The sequence below is a fragment of the Necator americanus genome, chromosome V, assembly GCF_031761385.1.
Source record: "Necator americanus strain Aroian chromosome V, whole genome shotgun sequence".
NCBI lineage: Eukaryota > Metazoa > Nematoda > Chromadorea > Rhabditida > Ancylostomatidae > Necator > Necator americanus.
This window is the reverse complement of record NC_087375.1, coordinates 10,279,872-10,302,756: the sequence shown is the minus strand read 5'-3', so window position 1 is coordinate 10,302,756 and position 22,885 is coordinate 10,279,872. Positions and strand designations below refer to the sequence as shown.

The 22,885-nt window shown below is 42.4% G+C and overlaps 2 protein-coding genes across 4 annotated transcripts; both read left to right on the top strand.

Annotated features, from left to right (window-relative positions):
* Window positions 1-12,784: 12,784 nt before the first annotated feature.
* Window positions 12,785-22,290, top strand: RB195_013479 (uncharacterized protein; the record flags this gene model as incomplete). Of its 3 annotated transcripts, XM_064203311.1 has the most annotated exons (5): window positions 12,785-14,915; window positions 15,041-20,625; window positions 20,893-21,322; window positions 21,371-22,003; window positions 22,065-22,204. In XM_064203311.1, 5 exons carry the CDS (start codon window positions 12,785-12,787, stop codon window positions 22,202-22,204), a joined length of 8,919 nt encoding a protein of 2,972 aa, XP_064059191.1. The 3 variants fall into 3 exon arrangements, with proteins under 3 accessions (XP_064059191.1, XP_064059193.1, XP_064059190.1); XM_064203310.1 differs by lacking the exons at window positions 20,893-21,322; window positions 21,371-22,003; window positions 22,065-22,204 and having other exon boundaries at window positions 12,785-15,076; XM_064203309.1 differs by lacking the exons at window positions 12,785-14,915; window positions 15,041-20,625 and having other exon boundaries at window positions 20,899-22,290.
* Window positions 15,373-20,715, top strand: RB195_013480 (uncharacterized protein; the record flags this gene model as incomplete). Its single annotated transcript, XM_064203312.1, has 1 exon — window positions 15,373-20,715. The coding sequence occupies one exon, from the start codon at window positions 15,373-15,375 to the stop codon at window positions 20,713-20,715; it is 5,343 nt and encodes a 1,780-aa protein (XP_064059192.1).
* Window positions 22,291-22,885: the final 595 nt, after the last annotated feature.

The window sequence follows — 22,885 nt, the reverse complement described above, 5'->3', positions numbered from 1 at the left end:
ACTGAAGGACGAATCTTTCAGCACTGAGAAGACGATTTTCTATTGCGGATGGCTACTCCATCACGGATGGATTCTATTCATTTTAAGCGAGTCTGGAAGAGCGAACCAGTCTGTTGAAAATCCGGAAAGGGGGGATGGCAGATGTCCAGAAAAATGCAAAATTTTCCATTATAACCCTCTAGGAACATTAAGCGGGAGAAGAACACTAGAAGACGCAAGATAAATTTTGAAGAAATCCGATGTATTTATTGGAATAAAGGGCTTACAAATTAATTACATATCATTATTATTATTTTAGCGCTTATATAGCATGTAATTTTATATATGTACCTTAACAAGCCATCCTTGAGCACATTTTAATATTTGTTTACTTGTTGATTTAAATTCAATAAGCTAGCGCTTACTACAGTGATTAGTCCTAACACTCCATCCTTTATACTTTTCAAAAACTCATTCTAAAGCCCTATTACTCCATACTTTATCCCTTTTTTCAAGAACCCACCCTAAGGCATTTTTTCTTTACAGTAAACAACAAATAGGAATCCAATTCCTATTGCACATAGAGATAATCAATAATATAATAATCAATGAGTAAAGGTCGACAAAATGGTTTTGAGATTCTAATTTGGGGTTGTCAACCCGTCAAACTTCATTTCTTAGTAAAAGCAAGTAGTGTAAACAAATTTCATTTTTCTTTATTCGGGGTTTGACCTGCCGTTACGAAAGAAAGAACGAATCTTTTTTTTTTCTGTTTTTTTGGTTCTACCTGCATGAGTTCGCGCAAAATTAATACTTATACTAACGAGTCTTTTTGCTTCTGTGTGAAATATTGAATGAGCCCTTAATGAGCGCTTAAATGAACAAATAAACGAAGGTTCAATAATCTACAGGAAATCGTAGAAAGATTATACGAATTGTGAAAAAAATTATTTCAAAAAAGTGATCCAGAAATTTTTATTTTTTGGAAAATATCGTTATTGAAGAATGTTGATAAAGAAGATCTGTTGAAAAATAGTGTCACTAATGGAAAAAAAAACGTAGCACTTACAACTAAACTAAAATTGCAATCAAATGTCTATCGTGGCAAATAAAACAAAGGAATGAAAATTTGTTTTAAAAAAAACTTATGGTTATGATATGTTTCGTGGATAAAATCGCAGTTGTTTGTGAATTGTATTTCAGCTGAAAGCTAACACTACAAAATACTTGTAGAATTCACATACATACCTTAGGAAACGCAAACAGCAAATTAATTCCTATGAGCTATCGATCAATAAAAGTCAAATGGAGAAGAAATCTGTGACAAACACGGCGGAAAACGTAATTGGATTGGTCTTGGATGACTTATATCAACTAAAATAATCGTTCAAGCGCTTCTTATAGCTACCCATAGTAAGGCACTCAGAGCAAAATTATGCTGAAAAAAAGCAATTGTGGAAATGGAATGCGTTCGCGTTCGTGCTGCAAAAATATTTTGCGGCGAAAAAACCAAAAACAAACGTTAAAGGATAAAAGGATCAAGTGTCTGGCGTGTTAATCAATCCACTTGGGATCGCCAACCGAGTTCACTTCAATTCAGGATCGTTTGAGGTTTACGAACGTGTAACTGGCCCATACAATGATTTGCGGTGGCTAGCCGATGGGTCAAGTCAGTGTTTTTATCCTCCCAGACAAGTCTGGTACCAATTTATCGACCCCGTAGGGCTGAAGGGTTTGGTTTGCACAAGGGCGGATTCGAACCTAATCGATTCGAAAAACCAACGTTAGCCAAGATGTGCGCAGTTTTCCGACAATCAGTTCTTCCAAAAAGAGAAGGATTCTCGAAAATCCCAAAAAAGGGATCTAAGAAGAAGTACACATTGAATGTTCGAGTCATCTAGACACTTTATTTATTCATGGAAGAGGATAAGCAGCTTGGTAAGATGAGAAAAGTTTATGGGAAACTCAAAAGTAAGTGCATAGAGGTTTTTCTAAAAGTGGATGGATCCAAAAAAAGACATGCACTCTAAGAAGAAAACGCAGCAAGTTATTTGATTTGGTTTTGAAGGAGGATTCCAGAATTTCCGGAAGAACCAGACTAAGAGAAAATGAAGAGAACTCATTAATCACTGAATACAATCGGGAAAATCCGAACAGATAGCCGAATTTTTGGGAAATTCGGCCAAAGTCCAATCTGTGTGTATGTGGACAGCTCATTACGTCCATTTCATCTCGCCTCATTCGCCCCCGACCACGAAACCTTCGCCGCATCCGTGCCATCATCATTTGGCCTCTGTTCATCGAATCGACGGCCGGCCAACTGTTCTGGTACTATAAAACACCTATGACGTCATTGAGGGCTTTTAAATTTTCGAATAACCCTCTAAACATTTCTTTATTATTCTCAGATGGTCTCCTCCCCTTTTTACCGTATCCAGAAGCTCTGACGCTTGTTTGCTTGCCTCATAACTGAGGAAACTCGCGAAAAGTAGAGTAAAACAAAAGAAATTTTTGCAGCGAATGTTTTCTGGATGCAGCCCTCATCATTTCATTGATACATCGAGGTTGCTTTAAAAGATATTCACCCGTTAGTACATATTACAATGTCAGAAAAGTAACACAACGAGAGATAGAGTGGATAAATGAGCGCGATGATCGATATCCGAAGGATGTGAGGGAAACGAGAGAGGATCGAGGAATGAGCAGAGGGTAAGAGAGTAACAGAAACCTACGGAGGAAGAAAAACTTCTAGGCAATTCTAGGAACTGAGCCGGAGTGCCTTCTTCTGCTGGACACTGTCCTAACCCGATGCCTAATGACCAGCGCCAGATGTGTTTGAGGACTCTTTAGGGGTTATGGATGATCCTTAGATGTGTGGATCTGGAGTTGATTAAGCATATGTGAGAGAAGGAGGATTACAAGCAGCTGTCTTGTTTTAAAAATAACGATGAAAACAGATGATTAGGCCCCGCGTCAGCGAGTACGTAATCACGGATTATCCTATAATTCGCTCATTAGGCCCCCTACTAAACGCAATCAAAACCTAATTACCGAATGTGCCGCCGCCGTAAATTTATAAAGTTAAAGTTAAAGGATGAAGTTTCTGGCGTTAATCAATCCGCTTGGGATGCGCCCCTACGTTCACTTCAATTCAGAATCGTTTGAGGTTTACGAACGTGTAACTGGCCTATACAATGACTTGTGGGGGCTAGCCGATGGGTCAAGTCAGTGCTTTTATCCTCCCAGACAAGTCTGGTATCAATTTATCGATCCCGGAGGGATGAAAGGCATGGTGAGCACTAGGGCGGATTCGAACCTGCGATCGATCGTCCAGGAAGCGGGACCTCTAACCGCTACACTATACCCACCCTTATACAATTAAACTAAAAATCTTTTACAACTATGTAAATTATTTCTTCACCGTGATTATCTTCCAAAGTTGTTAATTAAGAAGATAGATATTGATCCGGCGAAGAAACCAAGAGAATTTAAAATGCATTGCTGCTGAAGAAAGATGAAGGACAGCTGCAGACAGCATAATAAAACTGGCGGAAATGTTGGCGAACGAGGGGAAAACCAACTGAACTGAATATTCGAGAAAAACAGGGAAATCTGCACAGGAACTCGCGGCAGATATAAAGGAAAGATCTGTAAAATAGGAAGAAATTTTGGGCTAAAACTACCCGGAAAAGATGACGGAAAGGGAAAACAGTGAAGTTCCGAATCTCTGGATTTTGAAATCCCAGGAGAAAACAGAAGACGAGAAGAGAAATTGTCAATAATAATAATCTACCCAATATGGAACCGACTGCTCGGGAAACAAGAAAAAAAAAAACCGCGTACACAAACGCAAGCTACAAAGACGCCGAGCTCTCTGACGAAAAAAATCCATATGTATCAAAAGTGAAACGGAAATTTAAATGTTAAATAATTATTGCGATGAAAACTTCCGGAAGAGTATAGGATTTCCCAAAAAAAAACATCAGCAATTTCAGTAGATTTGATTCCTATATTGCACAGAATAATCCACGTAAAATGATAGGACAAGGTAATAGCTTTTCTGGGCTCGAACAATAAAATCGAAGCCAGAAAAATGAATAAAATTTTAGAAAAATTTAATCAAATTTGTTTAAGTTAGTCTTAGAGAAAAGACAAATTTTATAAATTTGAGGGATTTGAAAACAAATTCATTTTAGTATAAAACTGCAAATTTTTGTTCAGCAGAAAAAAAACAAAGCAAGAGCTGGAAGAAAAAAGATTCCTGTAACTATAATCCCTACAAGCCGTAGTTGAACAAAATGTAATGCACATAGATATAACCTTAGAAAATTGAATTTAATTTACAGAAAACGTTAAAATTCTTCTTCAAATACACATATGGTAAAAATACGGTAAACATCAACGATTCTTAGTGAGAAAATTTGAGAAATTAGAATTCTGTGTGCGAAAATGGCGACTTTTCATTTATGGTTGCACTTGAAAGAGTACAAGAGTACCATTGACCTACAAATCGAACTCAATCAAAGTGTGGAGCGATGGGAAAATGAGGTCACTTAGGAAATGAGGAATCTATACAGAAATGCTCCAGATCGTTTTCTGTAACTGAGCAAGAGAATAAATGGTTTTCAATTCGCACTAGAGAAAAACATTGAAATGTAAGTGCAAAGAAGGTACGCTGCAAGTTCTGGACAGTGAAAAAGTCCTGGAAAGAAAATAGATGACGTAACTAACGTAAAAGGATAAGAGAGTTCTGAAAAAAAATCACAGAGACATCCAAAAAACTTCGAAAAATTCACAGTTAACTGCACTTAACACTTGATTTCTCGTGAAATATTCAGAGACACCCGTTGAATAAGAAAACAACAAAGCGAGCAAAAACAGTTAAGAGGAAAAAATAGGTGTCACCTTCGTGCAGACAGTTTTTTGTCGAAAAATACGTGTACTTGGAGTAAAAAAGGGGATTTCTCCGAGGAAAAAAAGAGGGCGAAACACGCCGTCCACCGAGTCTCTCAGTGACGGGCATTAATGCACAATTATGAGTCGTAGCGCAGCTCGATGGTGCTGGACATATGTACACATCCAGCGGCAACGCCGACGAACGACGACTACTGACTGCAAGATAACAGCCAGTAAAGCGGTCGGAAGGGCAGGGTTACAATCCTCGAGGGGATGTTTTGGGTGCGAGCGCGTATCTAGGAGGCATCACGAAGAAGAACGATCTATCATACGATGTTCATATGTATCGATAAACTACACCAGCACCGTCCAGGAATATAGGAATATTTCTGGACGCGGTCGCGTTATCTTCGTCATACGTGTGGATATCGGAGCTGTGAGGAGGTCGTCGAAATGACTTGAGCGACTCCGCGAATATGACTTAAACCTTCATGCAGAGTAGTATTTGTCGACGAGTGCCGACGCGGGCGCGCACACAAGGATTAGTTCTCACTCGATACTCCCGAAACTTACGTACAATCGCTTTCCCACGAATGTTTAAGACGCTCGCCACATCGATGGCAGCAGCGTTCGAAATCCAAGCGCCACACTTTTTCTGGCGGAGACAACCGCTTCAAAAGGCGTAGTTTGCACTTTACGAATTCACACAAATGGAATTAGGCCCATTCGTAGCCCGAAGAATTCTGAAGCAAAAAAAAGTGCGGCAGACATAGATTACTGGATGTGGATTTATGAATAATAAGATTAAGGGATTCAATCGATTTTTTGTTTTCTGGTCTGGACAAGAATCTACAAGAAGTTCAGCAGAATTTTTCGTATATCTTTGGCATGAAATTAATAAAGAGGGGTGAGAAGGAAGGGAGCGATAACGCCTTAAAAAGATCACGGAATTCAATCGATCTTCGCTTCTGATCTCAGCTTCCTTCCGAGAAAGGTTCGCTGATAACTTTTCCTGAACGTTTTCACAGTTTTAATTGTAATTTTTTGAGATCAAAAAGGATAAAATGTCTAGAAAAGTCGACCAAAACCTCTTATACAATTTTTCCAGAATAGTAAATGTACATCAATAGCAAAGCTGGTGAGCCCTTCCGCTTGAGGTCCCCTCACCCGTTCCCCAAGGGCCCTGACGGGCTCATCCGTATTGGGTTACGATGGTTAACGGAACTCTAGTAACCGCTTATCTACTGTAGCGTTCTGGGTTTGGAAAAAGGATTTAGAGGATTTTTCACCTTTTGTAGGAGGAGAATGACCAGCCAACTCACTACACATAATGCAGTGAAGGCGCAGCCTTGCTGTGTAAAACTAAGGTGAAATTCTAGGAAATTTTAGTGAGCTATGTTCCATCTTGTTCTTTTTTTATGGCACACCTGTAGGTGTTTTCAAGAGAATAAATTAATAAATCTTAGAATTTTATGTGATTTCTGTATTCAGAATTTTGTGGATGGACGCCTTTTTCTGGTGATGCACTCCTGTTTAAAGAAGAGACAAGCCCTCCAATCTCCCCCCCCCCCCTGTGTTCCAGTACGTACTATTCTGAACTGAATTCTGTGTATAGATTCTGGAGAAGCAAAGCAGCGCTAACACAAATCCTCCTCTTTGGCCGGTCTTCTTAGTTTCAATTGAGATCATCTTACACGCTAATGTGGTCCGTGCTTTAGCCGAGCGCAAGTCGACAGATGCTGCTCTGTTATCCCATTCTTAGTTGAATTTTTCCTTTAACCACGATCTAATCTTAAAACGAAAATTGGGAATATGACTGGGACAAATGGATTGCGTAAAAATATTTCACGTGGCGGATGCATGGAAAAAAAACTGGAGAACACCGAAAACGCTGAACATATCGAAAAATTGGGAGAATTTCCATGAAATGCGACTTTCACAAGTTGGAACAACCTCTCTCTCTCAAAAAAAAAACGTTGAATACAATAGAAGCTTTAAAATTAATGGAAGAAGCAAGCTTTCGGAAGAAGAAAGAATTACGAAATTTTCTTCGAATTTTCTTTTGATTCATAGGGTTAAAAAATCTAAGGACTTAAGATTTCGCTGTGCTACTTGGTCGAAAATATCCCGAAAAATTAAATTTTTTGGGATATTTTCGAAAATGTTCGGATAGAAAGTGAAAATTTATATATTTGAGAATCTTCTTTTTTAGTTCTCATTTTTTACATTTTCATCTCTTTATTTTTGCTCATCTAATTTTAACCTACCTAATCCTGTGTACTTTCTTAACGAGTTTCAAATATCCCAAAAATATTATCCCACGTTCATTCGTTTATTTCATTAAAATTTCGGTTCTCAAGGATTACTTGATGAAAAATAGATGTTACAAAATTAGAAGTGGTTCTCAATGATTAGAAATTTTTTTTAGAAAATTTAAGTTTTTTTTTGGATATTTTCGACCAAGTAAGAGAGCGAAATCTTAGGTCGTTAGATCTTTTATACTTATGGATCAGCGAAAAATTCGAAGAAAATTCCGTAAATCTTTCTCTTTTTTTCTTCTTCCTTTCCTTGGTCTTTCTTTGCTGAAATGTTAATTGAAAAAAGTAAAACATCAGACAAATTACTTCAATTTAATAGACCAAAATATGCGATGATTTCAAAAAACAATAATTTCATCTAAGCGGAGCATTTTTAAAGAAAAATAGGAAATCCTAAGGGGAGTATATATATTAGAGGGGGAAGAAAACATAGTGGACGCCGTGAAACGAATTGCAGATGGTCGGCGATAAATCTAACGAGATGACAGCCTAAGCTGCAGCTCCAACAAGTTTTTGCTTTGAGATCTCTTTAACACACATATGCATAAGGGAGAAATACTACTTGATTTGAAGAAAATCGATCCAAAAGTACAGATACAACTTTAGTTACAATTTCTACTATAAAACCGAGCATGACTACCTGGGAAAAAATTGCAGAATCAAAAGAGGAATTGGAAGATAAATTTAAAAATAATTGAAAATTAAAAATGTCAAAAATGTAAAATTAAAAATGTTAAATCAAATTAAAAATAACAAAAAATGTCAACAAAGCATTGAAATAGATAGAAAAAGTATGAAATAGTATGAAATAGAGAGAAAAATAATTTTAAAAAAACATATTTATACTCTTATAGCTGTTTATATACTCTATATCTCATCCTCGTTAATCAAAGGAAAATCTTAAATTATTTGCTTTTATCACGGGATTTGAGCGTAGAGTTATTCCGGAAAAAAACTGAGAAATTTCAGATTCGAAGTTCACTTGTTTGTAATTATTTCATTCAGGGAATAACTCTATACGTTCAAATTTACGTTCTAATCTCTGGATTAAATATGGATAAATGCGGCATAACGTTGGAGGATAAAGGATAAAGGAACTGGTATTAATCAATCCGCTTGGGATTCGCCAACGCTCTCGACCGACCCAGAATCCAGAATCGAGGTTTACAAACGCATGTGCAACCTTACAATAAGTTTCGAAGGTGAGCCGATGTATTAAGACAGTGTTTTTATCCTTCAAGACAAGTCTGGTACCAATTTATCGACCCCGAAGAGATGAGAGGCTTAGTAGGCTCCGAAGCGACCTCGAGCCACCGAACGTGCGGTCCCAATCGAACCTCTTACCGACTGCGCTACACCTGTACCCAATATTACAGGAAAACTGCAGATTCATTTATCGATGTCCCATCGCTGCACTGACTAAGCTACAGTGGACATATGTGACAAATTCTCCTCACTTTTTTGTGCGACAGCAAAAACCCACACGGGATACAACGAAAAAATGCACTCACGGTAATTTAATCCGTTGCAAGAACGCCTATTTTTTAAACATTTTTCTGGAGTATTAGTGGAAAACAAAGCAAAAAGGACAAGGTGATCGAAGAACAAAAGATGATTGAACATTAGCAAGTGATTCTCACAAAAAATCTTCGTCAACAAATCCTCAAAATACAAACATAAATATATTAGAGATCTGGAAAAGTATGTCAAAATAACTTGGGAGAAAAAAGTGGTCTCTTAGAAGTTTGCCATTGACTTGTACTGGCATATTTTCTAAGAAATGGTGCAAAGAGTATTTAATTTAATTTAAATATAAGACAAAAATTAGAGAATGGGAGATTTATGCCTCAACTTAAACGTACCAATTACCGTGTTGAAGAAAATTTTGCTCTCTAGCAGTGATGGATACCCTCTCAATACCACTCATTTTATTCTGTTTTTTTGTCTCCGTTTTATTGTATTTATTTCTTCAGTAAAGTTTCTTCACCGGTTCCAGAAAACAAATCCAAGATTCTATTCTTGTAAACTTAGAAAATAAAGTTGAATACCTTGAAAATCATGTTAACTCTAGAAATACGTTTAGTTATTCGAACTACCTCTGTTTCATTCAGTAGTGATCGTATACAATCACTTAACTTTAGACGCTACTGGGACCCATTCACAGCGTCCCAGTAGCGCGAGAGAGCTACTCTCAGAGTTCAAACTGCGCGTGCAATTCTGAGTACTTTTTTTGCTTTTCTCTTCCAGAATATGCATAAAAAGTGTAAAATTGACTACCAACCCGTGGAAGAAAAATCACCACCAAATAATTCGTGAAGAACACTATTTTTCTTTTCCTCCTCTATCTTTCTTTTCTGTTTCAGATTTGTTTACGAATAAGCACCAAGTACACAAGCGCTCTCATCTTTGATAGTACGGTAGCGAGTAGTTAGGTCTACGCAGTTTTATCGGTTACTGCTCGAGATGTCGGACAGCTGGCTCACTGCCAATGATATCGATTGGGCATTCGATTATGAAGTAGAAAATAACACGACACATTGTATATTATGCACTGGAATCACTCATTTGTAATTTGAAGAGCGATGAGGACGTTAAAGAGGTTTGGACCTTAGCCAAATGGATTATGGTTTCGGAGGACCTCGAGAAACAACATGGATTATTTCGATACAGTGAATTCGGTTAGTATGTCTGAGGAAGTTGCTTTTGTTTACTGAGATAAAGATACGGTAAATTCAAGAGAAATAGCAGGGTGAGATGCATGTAAACGACTGCCGCGTAGCGCAATAAGTTTTGCAAAAATTTAATTTTTTAAAAAGATAGTAATGAACTAGTGGAATGGTTTATTTTTCACGGTTTTGACTACTCTGAAAAGATAGAAGGTGGCCTAGAAAAGTGCTAGCGACAAGAGTTGAGTGGTAGCGAGCTGGAGGAACAAGAATACGGACGACATTCATCTAAAACATATCCACTAAGCCGCGATTGACAGAAGCTAAGCCGGCAGCGGTTGAGGTGGCGAAGAGGGGAACAACTGATCGAAAACATCGTCCCAGTCAGCTGTTCGAATTGTGCGATGCTCCCCGTCACCGCCGCCGGCCGCCGCCGCCGCCACCGACACCGTTGACCAACGACGAGGATCTGGCGCTCCTCGTCTTTGTTTCGTTCGTCGTTTTACCGATGGCAGTGCCATTCGAACGACATCACTACGAAAAATTGCGGCGAAAAAATCCTGCAAACATGCGTTTTCGCTTTGGAGTATTGCTGGTGGGGTTTTTTCGGACCGCTGCTATCCTGTTCCAGTTTTTACTGCATCTTTGCTGCTGGAACATACAAATTATCGCTCTTCCCTACAGAAAGAAAAAAACCAAACGCAATGCACTTTCACAAATCCTGCTACAAATTCCAGCAAATATTTATCTATGTAACTACATGAACATCTCCGATCTGGGATATAAGTGCTCTATGGAGGTAGAATTAGTGATTAGTGATTTATTGAGGCGCCAACAGCGCAGTAAAAAACGTTCCCTGTGTATGAAATTCGAATAAATAAATAAATAAATATTCTCCCTACTATTTTCTTATTTATTACTTTGCGCTAATAGTAATACTTACTTTATTACTCTGCTTCATTTCTGTTGCAGAAATTTGGAATTTTTTTAAAAGGAAGATTAAAGGGAGCTGCAAATATGAATCCAGGTCTTCTTTCATCCAAAAAAGAGTGTTCAAGACTACAGAGATGACTGTGGAGACTCCGAAGATCTCTCCCAATTAGTAAAGATCAACGATAAAGTGTAAAATAATCCAGAAATTACGACAGAATTACAGCACCATGCAACCAGAATAAAATTTTCCGTTTAGTCCTAAACGAAAAATTTCACCATCACGATGTTTACATAAATATGAAAAGCCAGATTCACGAGAACAAATGTTAAAGACTTTGGACGAGATTAAATATGTTTACTTCTTGGAACTGCATCAACTAAAAGAAATGTTTCATGGAATTGCTGGCATGATTTTCCTGTTTTTGCTAGTTCTTCCAAGTTTTAGTTTGGTTCTTTAATAGTTGACTCAAGAGAGAAACAAGAGGACAACGGAAATTTTGAAATCTTAAAAGGAAAGACTGAAAAAAAATGAGATTTAAAAAGATCCGGACATCCGGATGTCAAAGAGGGAAGAAAAGGAAAGACAAGAAAAACTCCCCTATTTTCAGATATCAATCTTAGACGCTGAAAAAAAATCCGGATAAATTGATCGCGTTTCGTATATGTGTCATTCCAACAAATGTTCGAGAATATCCAGAGAAAATTATCCCCGTAAAGAGAAAATCAATAAGAGACACTAGAAAGGATAATTAGAAGAAGAAGCATAATGGGAAAGTGCAAAACACTCATAAAATCGAAGGGGAATGGGATATTTTCGAAACGAAAAACGTATGGAATTTAAAAAGGCGCGAAAATACCGGGTTCCGGATAAATACGCGAGAAAACGTGGAAATAGTGTTTCGAAAAGCAAGAAAAAATCTATAGGATGTTGAGCGGAATTTCATTTCGGTGTAATCGATGTAACGTTCCGAATACTGTCTGGGAGATTCTCAGGAAAAATGGATGAAATTAAAAATAGTAAGAAGAAAAAATAGTGAAAAAAAATAGTAAGAATGTATATGATAGCACAGTGATTGAGATGGTGAGAGAGGACCTGAGGGCACACGGCGTGGATTGCCAGCTCAGGCGAGACGTAAGGTTTCGCGGTATGTGAAACGGTGACGAATAAATTGATCCTGTGGAAGCTCTAGCGGAGGACTGAACAGCAGGATAGGCTCAAAAATGTTCAAGGACGGCACATCTCGCCCATCAGATGCGGGCATTTGCCTCAGGCGATAATATTTGCCCCCCTCCACTCCCCCGTTTAAGTCAAAGTAAGTCTCAAAGCAGCACAGTGACGATTCACAATCCTCGTCTCTACGTAGCAGACGGTTGAGCAACTGGTTAGATTATTTGCTGGGGATTTTTCACTCAGCCTCGAGAAACTTCGTGCACTGACAGCTGTCACATTTTTCCTACACGAATAAGTGGCGGGCTAATTAGGAGGTAACAGAAGAGCAGAAATTCTTCATTTTTCCACTTTAGTACAGAAAATTCCTAGCGATAAAACGCTGAAAGGGGATAATTCTCTAAAAATGATCCTTCCGAAGAGTTTCCATTGAAAAAAGGGAATTCCGAAGACAAGAGGGCGCGAAAAGAACGGAAATCAAACCGAAAACTTAGACAAAACTTCAAAAAAAACCCCACGGATTTGGCTAGGAACAAACAGGCCATCACTTTCCTCCCTTCTCACCTCTTACGCTGTTTTTTTTTTTTTGCGCTTTTGAAATAATTTCGCGTTCTCCATTTTGGGCGACGCCAGACAAACAGCGCTCTCTATTCTCCTGATTTTCTGGACCTAGAAAAGGCACAAGATTCTGCCTGAAACAAAAGTAGCATTAGCCTCATCCGTACCGTATCAGAGCTATTTTCTTCTCAGTTCATCTTCATTGAAGATTTTTTTGTGTTTTGTGCGATACGCATGCCCGGTTTGGTCTTCTCAGTTGGTGAAAAATGGTTGGTCCAGCATCACTAAGAACAAAAAAGGCCTTACTGACACGATACTGCAATAATTTGTCTCGGGTAATCGAGAGAATCGATTCTGCTCACACCGCCGCGCAAGCTAGTAGCGATGACGCAACATCTCCTCCACGCATCAAAGCATCGCTGTTTGAACTCGACGCCACGGCAAAGCTAGCGGCAGATGCCTTGAATGCTTTCACGGCAGCGCTGGACGAGATCGATGAACTACCCGAAGAACAAGACAAGCAGGCGAACGACTACATTGACTCATCGCTTTCGTTGATTGAGCGCGCTCGTCTGATGGCGATTGAACTCGACGCAAAAAACATTGGGGACCGGGAGGAAAATGACGAGAGAGGATGGACAGAGATGATGAGACCAAAACTTCCGCCAATACCCATACCCATATTTACGGGAAAGCTTCAGGAATACACCAACTTTTGGACACTTTTCGAATCCAACGTCGACAGACAACCACTCACCAATCTACAGAAGTTTAACTATTTATTAACCGCTTTGCGAGGGGAACCCCGAGAACTGATTAAACGATATCCAATAACCGAAGCCAACTATACGCACGCCATTCAACTTTTGAGGGACAAGTATGGGGACGAATCTAAGCTCATCGCGGACTTACAATCGCGCCTTGAAATGACGAAGGCAGACAACAAATCTATCTACGCTCAACGTCGCCTTCTCGAACAAATTCTTCCCATAGTAACTCAGTTGGAAGAGTTGGGAATAACACTGAATGGCTCGTATCCTACAAAGAAGCTTCTCTCCAAGTTTTCTTACACATTGCAGCGTCAAGTTCTGGAACGCTGCCTCTTGCAAAATAAGAAAGAAACCGATTGGATTATGCGGGATGTGCTCTCTGAGCTGGACGATCTGATAACCACACAAGAACAGATCAGTGAAATGATCGATAGCATTCCCAACAAGTGTGATGATCGCAGCAGAGATTCTCATAACAACAACAGATCGAAGAAATTCCTCATGAAGAATGCGACAACAAAGCCTGACCCGAATGCATGTATGTTTTGCGGATCAACGCAACACAAATCAGCTGATTGCACAAGGATTCCAAGCATCCACCAGCGACGTACCTATATGCAACAACATAGGAGATGCCTCAACTGTGGGAAAGAAGGCCACTTTGTGAAAGACTGCACAAGTAAAGGATGCAGGTATTGCACGGGGATGAAGCATCATCATACCCTCTGCCCCCAGAGGCACAACTTGGGAGAGACCACAGACCAAACCCCACCAAGGGCAAGGACAAACACTAATACTCCACAGAACAGACCGCCGGTACCCAATGTACCTCGGAATACGAAACGACATGTGAAAACTGCGGTAGCGACGGCACAACCAGTGCAGACTACCGACAGCAGCGCGACCTACCCGGACATAACGGATACTGCGCAGCACTCACCGCAAGATACATCTATCCTTCAGAATAGTACGGTAGACGCCCTGGACAATAAGGTATTGTTACTGACAGGAGTAGCGCGGGTACGGGATGAAGCGCGTGATGACTGGAAAGAAGTGGAGATCCTCTTCGACACAGGAGCCGACCAGTCATTCATAAGCTCTGCTCTCGCAGAAGAATTGAACCTGAAATGTACAAAAGAGAAGGAGCTCACTATGTACACTTTCGGTTCTACTGACCCTAAACCGACCAAGTGTAGGCACACAACGTTGGACCTGTGGGATAATCAGGGACAAAAACATCCCGTACGGCTATGTACCACACCGGTACTCACAAGTAAAGGACAAACGACCCAACTCGACCACGCGGACCTAGCGTTTGTGGCACAACACAACATCCACCTGTCCAAACCTACGTCCAATTCCACATCCATACCACAGATATTACTCGGATGTGATCAGTTGTGGGGTTTATTGGATGCTCCCCTTCCACGCTTTAAACTCCCATCGGGCCTGCTCCTCATTCCCTCAAAACTCGGATATTTGCTGACCGGAAAGCAGCACACCTTCCACGGAATAGAAGGACAACAGAATGAGGTCAATATCAGCATGATCACCATGGTACAGGCCTTCACAGAATCTGAAGATGAGATGAGCCGATGGGACAGATACTGGACAATGGACTCAGCCGGTATATGCGAGTTCACGGGAACTAAAAACGAAGAAAAAACCGCAGTTAATGAACAAGTGGTTATGTTCTTCAATAACACAATCGAACGCCGTCCTGATGGGTACTACGTTCGGTTGCCGTATAAGGACAATCACCCCCACTACCGGACAATCGGCAAATAGCTCTGAAACGGTTACAAGGAGTAATACGGACGCTGAAATCGAGTCCACAGTTATTACAAGATTACGAAAACACATTCCACACCCAGCTGGAAAAGGGAATTATTGAACAAATTCCAAACAACCAACCAGGTATCGGACCTATCGTACACTACATTCCACACCAACCGGTGGTCACGCCCCACAAAGAAACGACAAAATTACGAATTGTGTTTGATGCATCCTCACACTACAAGGAATGCCCTTCACTAAATGACATACTACACCAAGGACCATTGGTATTACCGGATCTTTACGCGATGCTGCTACGTTTTCGAATGTTACCTTATGTAGCAATATCGGACGTGGAGAAAGCCTTCTTACAGGTACACCTCAATGAAATGGATAGGGACGCCACGAGATTTATCTGGGTACGCGACGTGGACCTACCAGTCACTGAAGACAACATCGTCACATACCGTTTCACCCGGGTCACATTTGGCCTGAACGTATCGCCATTCCTCTTGGCTGGTACAGTAACCTACCACTTACATCATGTCGTTGAAAACAAAGAATTGGCGAAGGAAATCAAGGACAACTTATACGTGGATAACCTGATCCTAGCCGCACGTACCCCTGAAGATCTGGCCAAAAAAGTCGTAGATTCACGCGAGATTTTCCAGGATATGGGGATGAACCTGAGAGAGTTTTTGGCCAATGACGTTAATCTCAAGGACTTCATCTCTCAAGAGGCTTGCGCGAAAGCAGCGGTGCAGAAAGTGCTAGGGATAGAATGGAATGCAACAGGAGACTACCTCTCCATGTGCTGTACTTTACCATTCATAGGCCAAGTCACAAAAAGGATTGTAGCGCGACAAATAGCGGCCGTATACGACCCATTGGGGTGGCTGGTCCCACTGCTGACGCAGGCAAAGCATTTCCAACAAACCTTGTGGAAACACAAGTTCGAATGGGACAATATTCTTCCAGCATCCCTCCAGGAGCAGTGGCAGAAAATCACACAAAACATCAACGGGTTTGCCCGTACCTTTCCACGACGATTTTTCACACAACCTCAAGACAAGGACACTTGCATCGCAGTGTTCGCTGACGCCAGTGACATCGCCATGTCCACATGTGCGTACCTATTCGATGGAAAGCACTCCGCGCTGGTAATGGCTAAATGCAAATTGCCATCGATAAAAACGACCACTACAATGCCAAAGATGGAGATGAACGCATTAACAATGGCAGCTCGATTGACATGGTCAGTATACCAAGCCATGAAGGAGCCCTGGCCAAATATGTCCGCTTCTCCACCACAAATTGTCATCCTTTCGGATTCCCAAATTGCATTGAGCTGGCTAACAACGTCAGAGGAAAAGGCCAGTCCAGGTGTCCTTATTTCCAACCGAATAAAGGAAATACGCAAGATCACCGCGGCCCTAAACGACGAAGGTCTTACAGTACGTTTCGCATATGTAAACACAAAAGACAATCCTGCTGATGCGGGAACACGGGGGCTGAACCAGGAACAGTTACAGGACCATCCCTGGTGGACGGGGCCAGATTTTTTACGGACACCTATCAACCACTGGCCCACGATTTTTTATCCATATGACTGGCAGGGTACTCACGAAACGGAAGAATTGCAGCCTCCCACTGAAGCAGGTACAGTCTCGATCACAATGAACTCAGCATCAACGAGACTTCTGCAAGAATCCTGCAATGACCTGATCGACGCCAAACGTTTCAGCTCCTTCAAGAAAGCAAAGAGAGTGACAGCATGGGCGCTGTTGTTTATTAAAAAACTGATGCGCTCACTACCACAACAGTCAGTGGACAGGATATTCCAGAAAATACCAGAGCTACGGACCATACAGGACACAACAATACTTTTGGGGCAGCACATCAAAGCGGCACGGATTGCGCTACTCCGAAACCATCAATCTTCATTTCTATCACATTACCATAAAAAACTGCGGAATGACACTTTGCGTCTATATCAAGACAAGGACCTTCTATGGCGATCACAAGGACGCCTCCAGAACTCGACATTAGGAGCAGATGCGAAATCACCCATTTTCGTGGCTCCGAATACACCTCTGTCACAACTCCTCATCAAGGACGCTCATGGCGATTACCATCAAGGTGTGGAACATACAATCGCCACAATTAGACAAACGTACTGGATACCAAAAATACGGCAACAAGTACGAAAACTAGTGAGCAAATGCGTACAATGCAGACGACTAAATGCCCTTCCTTACCCATATCCAGACATGACTGATTTACCACAACAAAGGGTTATGCGCAGCCGTCCGTTCCAGCATATCGGGCTCGATTTCTTCGACTTACCCTCCACACACCTGGAAGCCGGTAAAACTCACGGCTATGGTTGCATTTTCACCTGCATGGTTACCCGTTTGATTCATCTGGAAATGGTAGACAGCATGAGCACGGAAGATTTCATCAACGCCTTACGAAGATTTGTGGCTAGAAGAGGTGTTCCTGACTCTATCACATGTGATAATGCCCCGTCTTTTCTGCTCGGAGCCAGCATTTTAGCAGGTTCACCTCAAGGGGAAACCCTCAGCTCAAGTATACATAACGCCACATCAAATCAAGAGATTCAGTGGAACCACATCACTCCCTACGCACCATGGCAGGGCGGTTTTTATGAGCGCCTCATCAAATCCGTCAAACACGCTTTATATAAGTCACTACGAGGCACAAATCACCGTTCCGGAGACCATTTACGAACGATCTTGACGGAAATTGAAGCTTGTCTCAACTCAAGGCCGCTCACTTACCAAGGTGATGGACAGGAAGACTTTTCTTCCATTCGACCAATCGACTTCCTCCAAAAGGATTTGACACTAACCCTACCAACCACACACCTCACAGATCCCATGACAAACGATCCCGACTACCATACCCCAGACGAGATTCGAGCCCTCCAAACTCGTCAAGAGGTCATTGCTTCCTTACAATCATCATGCGGTGCCACGGAACGATTTTGGACTATTTGGCAAAAACATTACCTGACCTGCCTACGGGAAACGCACAGAAGGACAATCTCAAGTAAACGACAGGGACGAGAGACTCCTACCATAGGGGACGTGGTTTTAGTAAGCGATCCAGTAATTCCACGTAATGAGTGGAAGCTAGCACGAATTACCGATACTCGAGCAGGACGGGATGGGGAAATTAGAGAAGTCGAGCTTCTCACGCCAGCGCGCAGAAAAATACGACGACCTCCAAACCTTCTCATCCCTCTGGAAATACAGCCTGCTACAACTCCGTCCCACACCACACCAGGAGATCACGCAGTATCAGACGGGACAGACGAACAAATACCCACTTCTCATCCTTACAACCTGCGTCCGCGACGCGCAGTACATTACGCTGATGAGCAAGTGGTTACGACAACTCAAACTGCAACAGTCAGACGTTTCCCACCAAAATGGTTCCTATTCTACATCATGATCATCACATTGTTCACAACTTCGTCTACTTTTGCCAACAGGGATATAAGCATGACGTGTAGCAACGAAGGTGTGCTCGTTCATACATCTCGGAACGATCCGTTTGAAATCTGCGCGGACCACCATTGTCAAATGATCACCCCAGTGACAAACCCCTTCCTTGTCAAATTTCCACCAGAGGTAACACTTCATGACTACCTAGTGTCACTTAAATGGAATACCGGAGATCAACTGGCAACCATGGAGACAATGTGCCATCGCCTCAATTTCTGTCAACAACTCGATTGTTGGATATGCTCAACGGTCGTCTTCAACCCCGAGTGTTGGCCAATGGGTGCAATAGTCATCACAGCACTCCTCTTATACGTTATAGTAGCCATACTATATGTACTCCTGTATGTTCCCATGACTATGGGAAAACCGATCCGTATCATTCTCATCGTGCTGAGAAGGATCCTCCTAATTTTGGCATCTGCACTCATAAAGCTCTGCATGACACTATGCCGCAGGATGAGACGACGACGGCCACAATCGCACAGAGACCGTTTGCTAGCAGTTTTGGCAATAACTCTTGCCGTATCCACATATGCGATCCATGCGTGCCAACAAGTAAATGTACTTGAACATCGCTCCACTGTATGTAACAACTACGACGGACACGAAAGTTGCTCGATTTACCTGAACGAGCTTCTCAAAATCAACACTTTCCATCGTGAAGCCTGTCTACGACTCACTCGAAACGCAACCTTGATCGCAAACGTCAAACTTCGTTGGAAAGGCCTCTACCTACACTGTGAACAGGAGTCGAGGATCTTCACACGAGCAGTGGAGCTGCAAAGGATTGACAGCAAACGCTGCCCGCACATGGGCTCGTGTCAAGGTCAAAAATGCGCCGCGATCCACCATTCAAGTCTGATACCGGAACTTGAGGAAGGAAATAAATATCCAGGTCGCACAGGCTGCATGGAATCGTGCGGCGGCCCAGGATGCGACTGTTTCTTCTTAAGTTCCGGTTGTCTGTTCTACCGCGTATACGCGGTGCCGAAGAACAGCAAAGTCTACGAAATATTCCGCTGTACCCGATGGACTGAACAAGTAAAATTGGAGGTGACAATTGAGGACCTCAGCTCCTCTGAAGGAAAAAGGCGATATGTCCTCGCTATAACTCCGAACGTGCCCACGGAAGTACCGTCAATGACAGTTACGATGACGGCGGTAACTCTACCTCCTCTACCCAATCTCTCCAAAGAGTTTGTCACAGATGGACGAGATGTCGCGATCTGGAATAATCCTTTTACACCGGACCTTCTCTGTGCTTCTTGGCGCCACGCTAGAGACATGAACTGCACCCTCAAAGATGATTGCAGATGTCACGCCGCGGAAAACAGTGTCAGCTGTGCATGCCCTACAAAAGATATCCTGGCATATTTCAAGCAGCTCAACTTAGTTCTCCCAGTGAAAACAGCTTCCTGGGAGCTATCGCGACGACTCAATGAGACAGTCACAGCAAAAATTTCACAAATGGTATCAGCGGACTTTGTTGTTCAGTTCAAGACGGTCATCGAGACTGCGAATCTCCTTGTCACCAACAATGTGTGCAACATCGCCAACAGCGAACTGGAGGGATGCTACCACTGTGCGAAGGGAGCTACAGCCAAGGTCACCTGTAGATCATCAACTAACACGCTCGGAGAAGTCCTGTGTGGTCGCCATGCCTTTGTGGTACCATGCGCTCCCACTTCACCTGAGTCAAATCTCTATTTCCACTTGGATTCCGCACGCCAACTTCTCAATTGCTCGATCAGATGTGGAGAAACCGTGCATTACTTCGTTCTATCGGGTATTCTACGGTACACGAGCAATTTTCATGCTGCAATGACTGACTTTATTCAAGGGAACACTACCGCTTACCATGGTTTCCAGCTCCCAGACTTTCACCACATACTGAACGTCTTCCTGGACTGGTACAAAGTACTGTTTGTCAGCATTCTGGCAGTGATTTTTGCCTTATTGGTGTCCTACTTGTGCCTACAATCTCTGGGAATACGCCTCATGACGCTCCTTTTGCGCGGCGCACTTACCCTGGTATGCTACCCGGTACGACTGCTGGCAACCACGCTAGAGAGATTTCGCACACCACGACCAAATCGGGACGCGCATGAAAAATGGCTCTGACCCTACACGCAATGAGAATACCCATCTGTACACGATTAAGAGACAACATTCGATTTTTTTCTCTCTCTCTTTTACACAATAACAAAGTATAAAACAAAAAAAAAAAAAGGAAGGATACCATTTTCCACAGATAACGCGTAGGCTAGTGAATCGCCAATGTTGTGCCTATTTTTTCAGCAAGTTATGGAATTCAACTCGGCTCCTCCATCGCCAAACCCTACCCATTCGGCATCCACTTCATGTCAGCTACGTAGCTTACAGCACGACTATGAAGAGCTGCTACACGCTCTGCCGCAACTCCCCACCCCCCAACAGCTCGTGGACCAGATTGCGCGAACCGTGGAAACGCTTCACAGGACGATGCGCTCCATCCTTCACCTGGATACTCAAATAGAGGCCCTCCGAGCGGATGATAGTTCGTGGCAGACCAGATACTGGAAACACAGCATGGCAGCCGCTTCCGTGGATAAGCTACGCCTCGAGTTGCTTCTGTCGCGAACGACACTCACGTTCCTTTTTTCCTTTCCTCCACTCCTCGTAGCTACACGCGTGATATCGCTGGAGCAATGGAACGCCAAACTAGCCGAGCCGCGCACGGATACTGAAGGTGATACCTTAGCCATGGGACTCAAGGACTTAGAGAACACCATTTCAGAGCAGCTCGGATTCCTTCAACATTACTCCGGACTACTCCGAACGATTGGCGAGAGCATTGCGGAAGACCAGTTTCAAGATCAGCAGATCGAGGACGAGGACAACCGATTCTTCGAAAACCTGATAATACGCAAGCTCGACAACATCACGCACATACTACGAGGATCCCAACTGGAGCATAGCGCGACGCAGACCGAGTCTGCGGAGGACCATCGCGGCGCGGAGGCTGCGGAGACGCAGGATTCGGGCGCGCGGCGGCAGGAAAGCGAAGAGGGACGGGAACAACGCGCTATCGACGACAACGCAGAATTCATGGAAGAACTGCAAGAGGAAATCCGTCCCGACGACGTTTTTGTCGTTGTAGACGAGGTCGTGGGAGCCGAGGTTACCGAGGAGAACGCTTATCACGAGGAGGCGCTGGCACCAAAAGATACGAGCGAGACAAGACGTCTCAACGAGGAGATATTACGTGTTCTCACCGAAAAAAGGGACCTGGAGCGACGGATTCACGAGATGGCGAACGAGAAGACTTGCCCTCGCCGCAGATTTGAAGCAGGGCAGATCAGGAACGAAAACGAAACGACGATGCCGTGCGTCTTTTGTGGACTAATCGGCGTGCATTACTCGGACGCTTGTGATGTCTACCCCGACACCCGCCGGAGATGGCGCATAATACGCGAAGCCGCACGTTGCAGGGTGTGTCTCAAAAAACGCTGCACGGGAGGACATAGGTGCGACAAAAGGACAACGAAGTGCCGGTACTGCGCCGATTACGGACATCACCCTTCGCTGTGCTTTCGGCCTCAGAGAAGCGAAGAAACCCGACAACAGCTAGAGGAGTTGAAGCGTCGGCTGCGGCAGAGCGTGCAGCGATTAAAACTCTTAAGAAGACAGTTACACCTTCTGCAAGATGTAGAATAATTGCTTCATTTAAGATTTGTTTTTGTTTTGCTCGCCGATTGTGTATTTTATTCTGGCAGTGTCTTTTATTTGGGCCGCGGGGAGTATCGCGGATCATCGCGATTGCTCGCCGCGCGATGGTATGTGAGCAGGACGGGTGCGCAGCTTATCTCCTCTCTCATCTAAAAAACAGTGCTGCGCACCCGCCCTGCAGACCTTCTTAAGCCTCCAGTGAGGCTTCTTTGTTTCATTGTCTTTTTTTTATATAATAATTCCATTTTTGTTCTTTTCTCTCTTGTACATTTTTTGGTTGATTTTTATGAGGTTTAATTACCCAAGTTTGAGGTAATGAATGGTTGATTGCGTTGGGTGGTTGAGTGTCGTTTTCGTAACCGCGTGGCACAAGGCACGAGCTTAACCGCTACTTTATAATACAATAAAAAAGAAATAATTTTTAAGGAAACGAAAAAATTTAAAAAATTTTTATCTTTTTTTTTTTTTTTTTATTTAGGGCCAAAAAAAATATATTTTTATAATTAAAAAAAAAAAAAAATTTTTTTAAAAAAAAAAATAAAATTTAAAAAAAAAAAAAAAAAAAAAAAAATAAAAAAAAAAA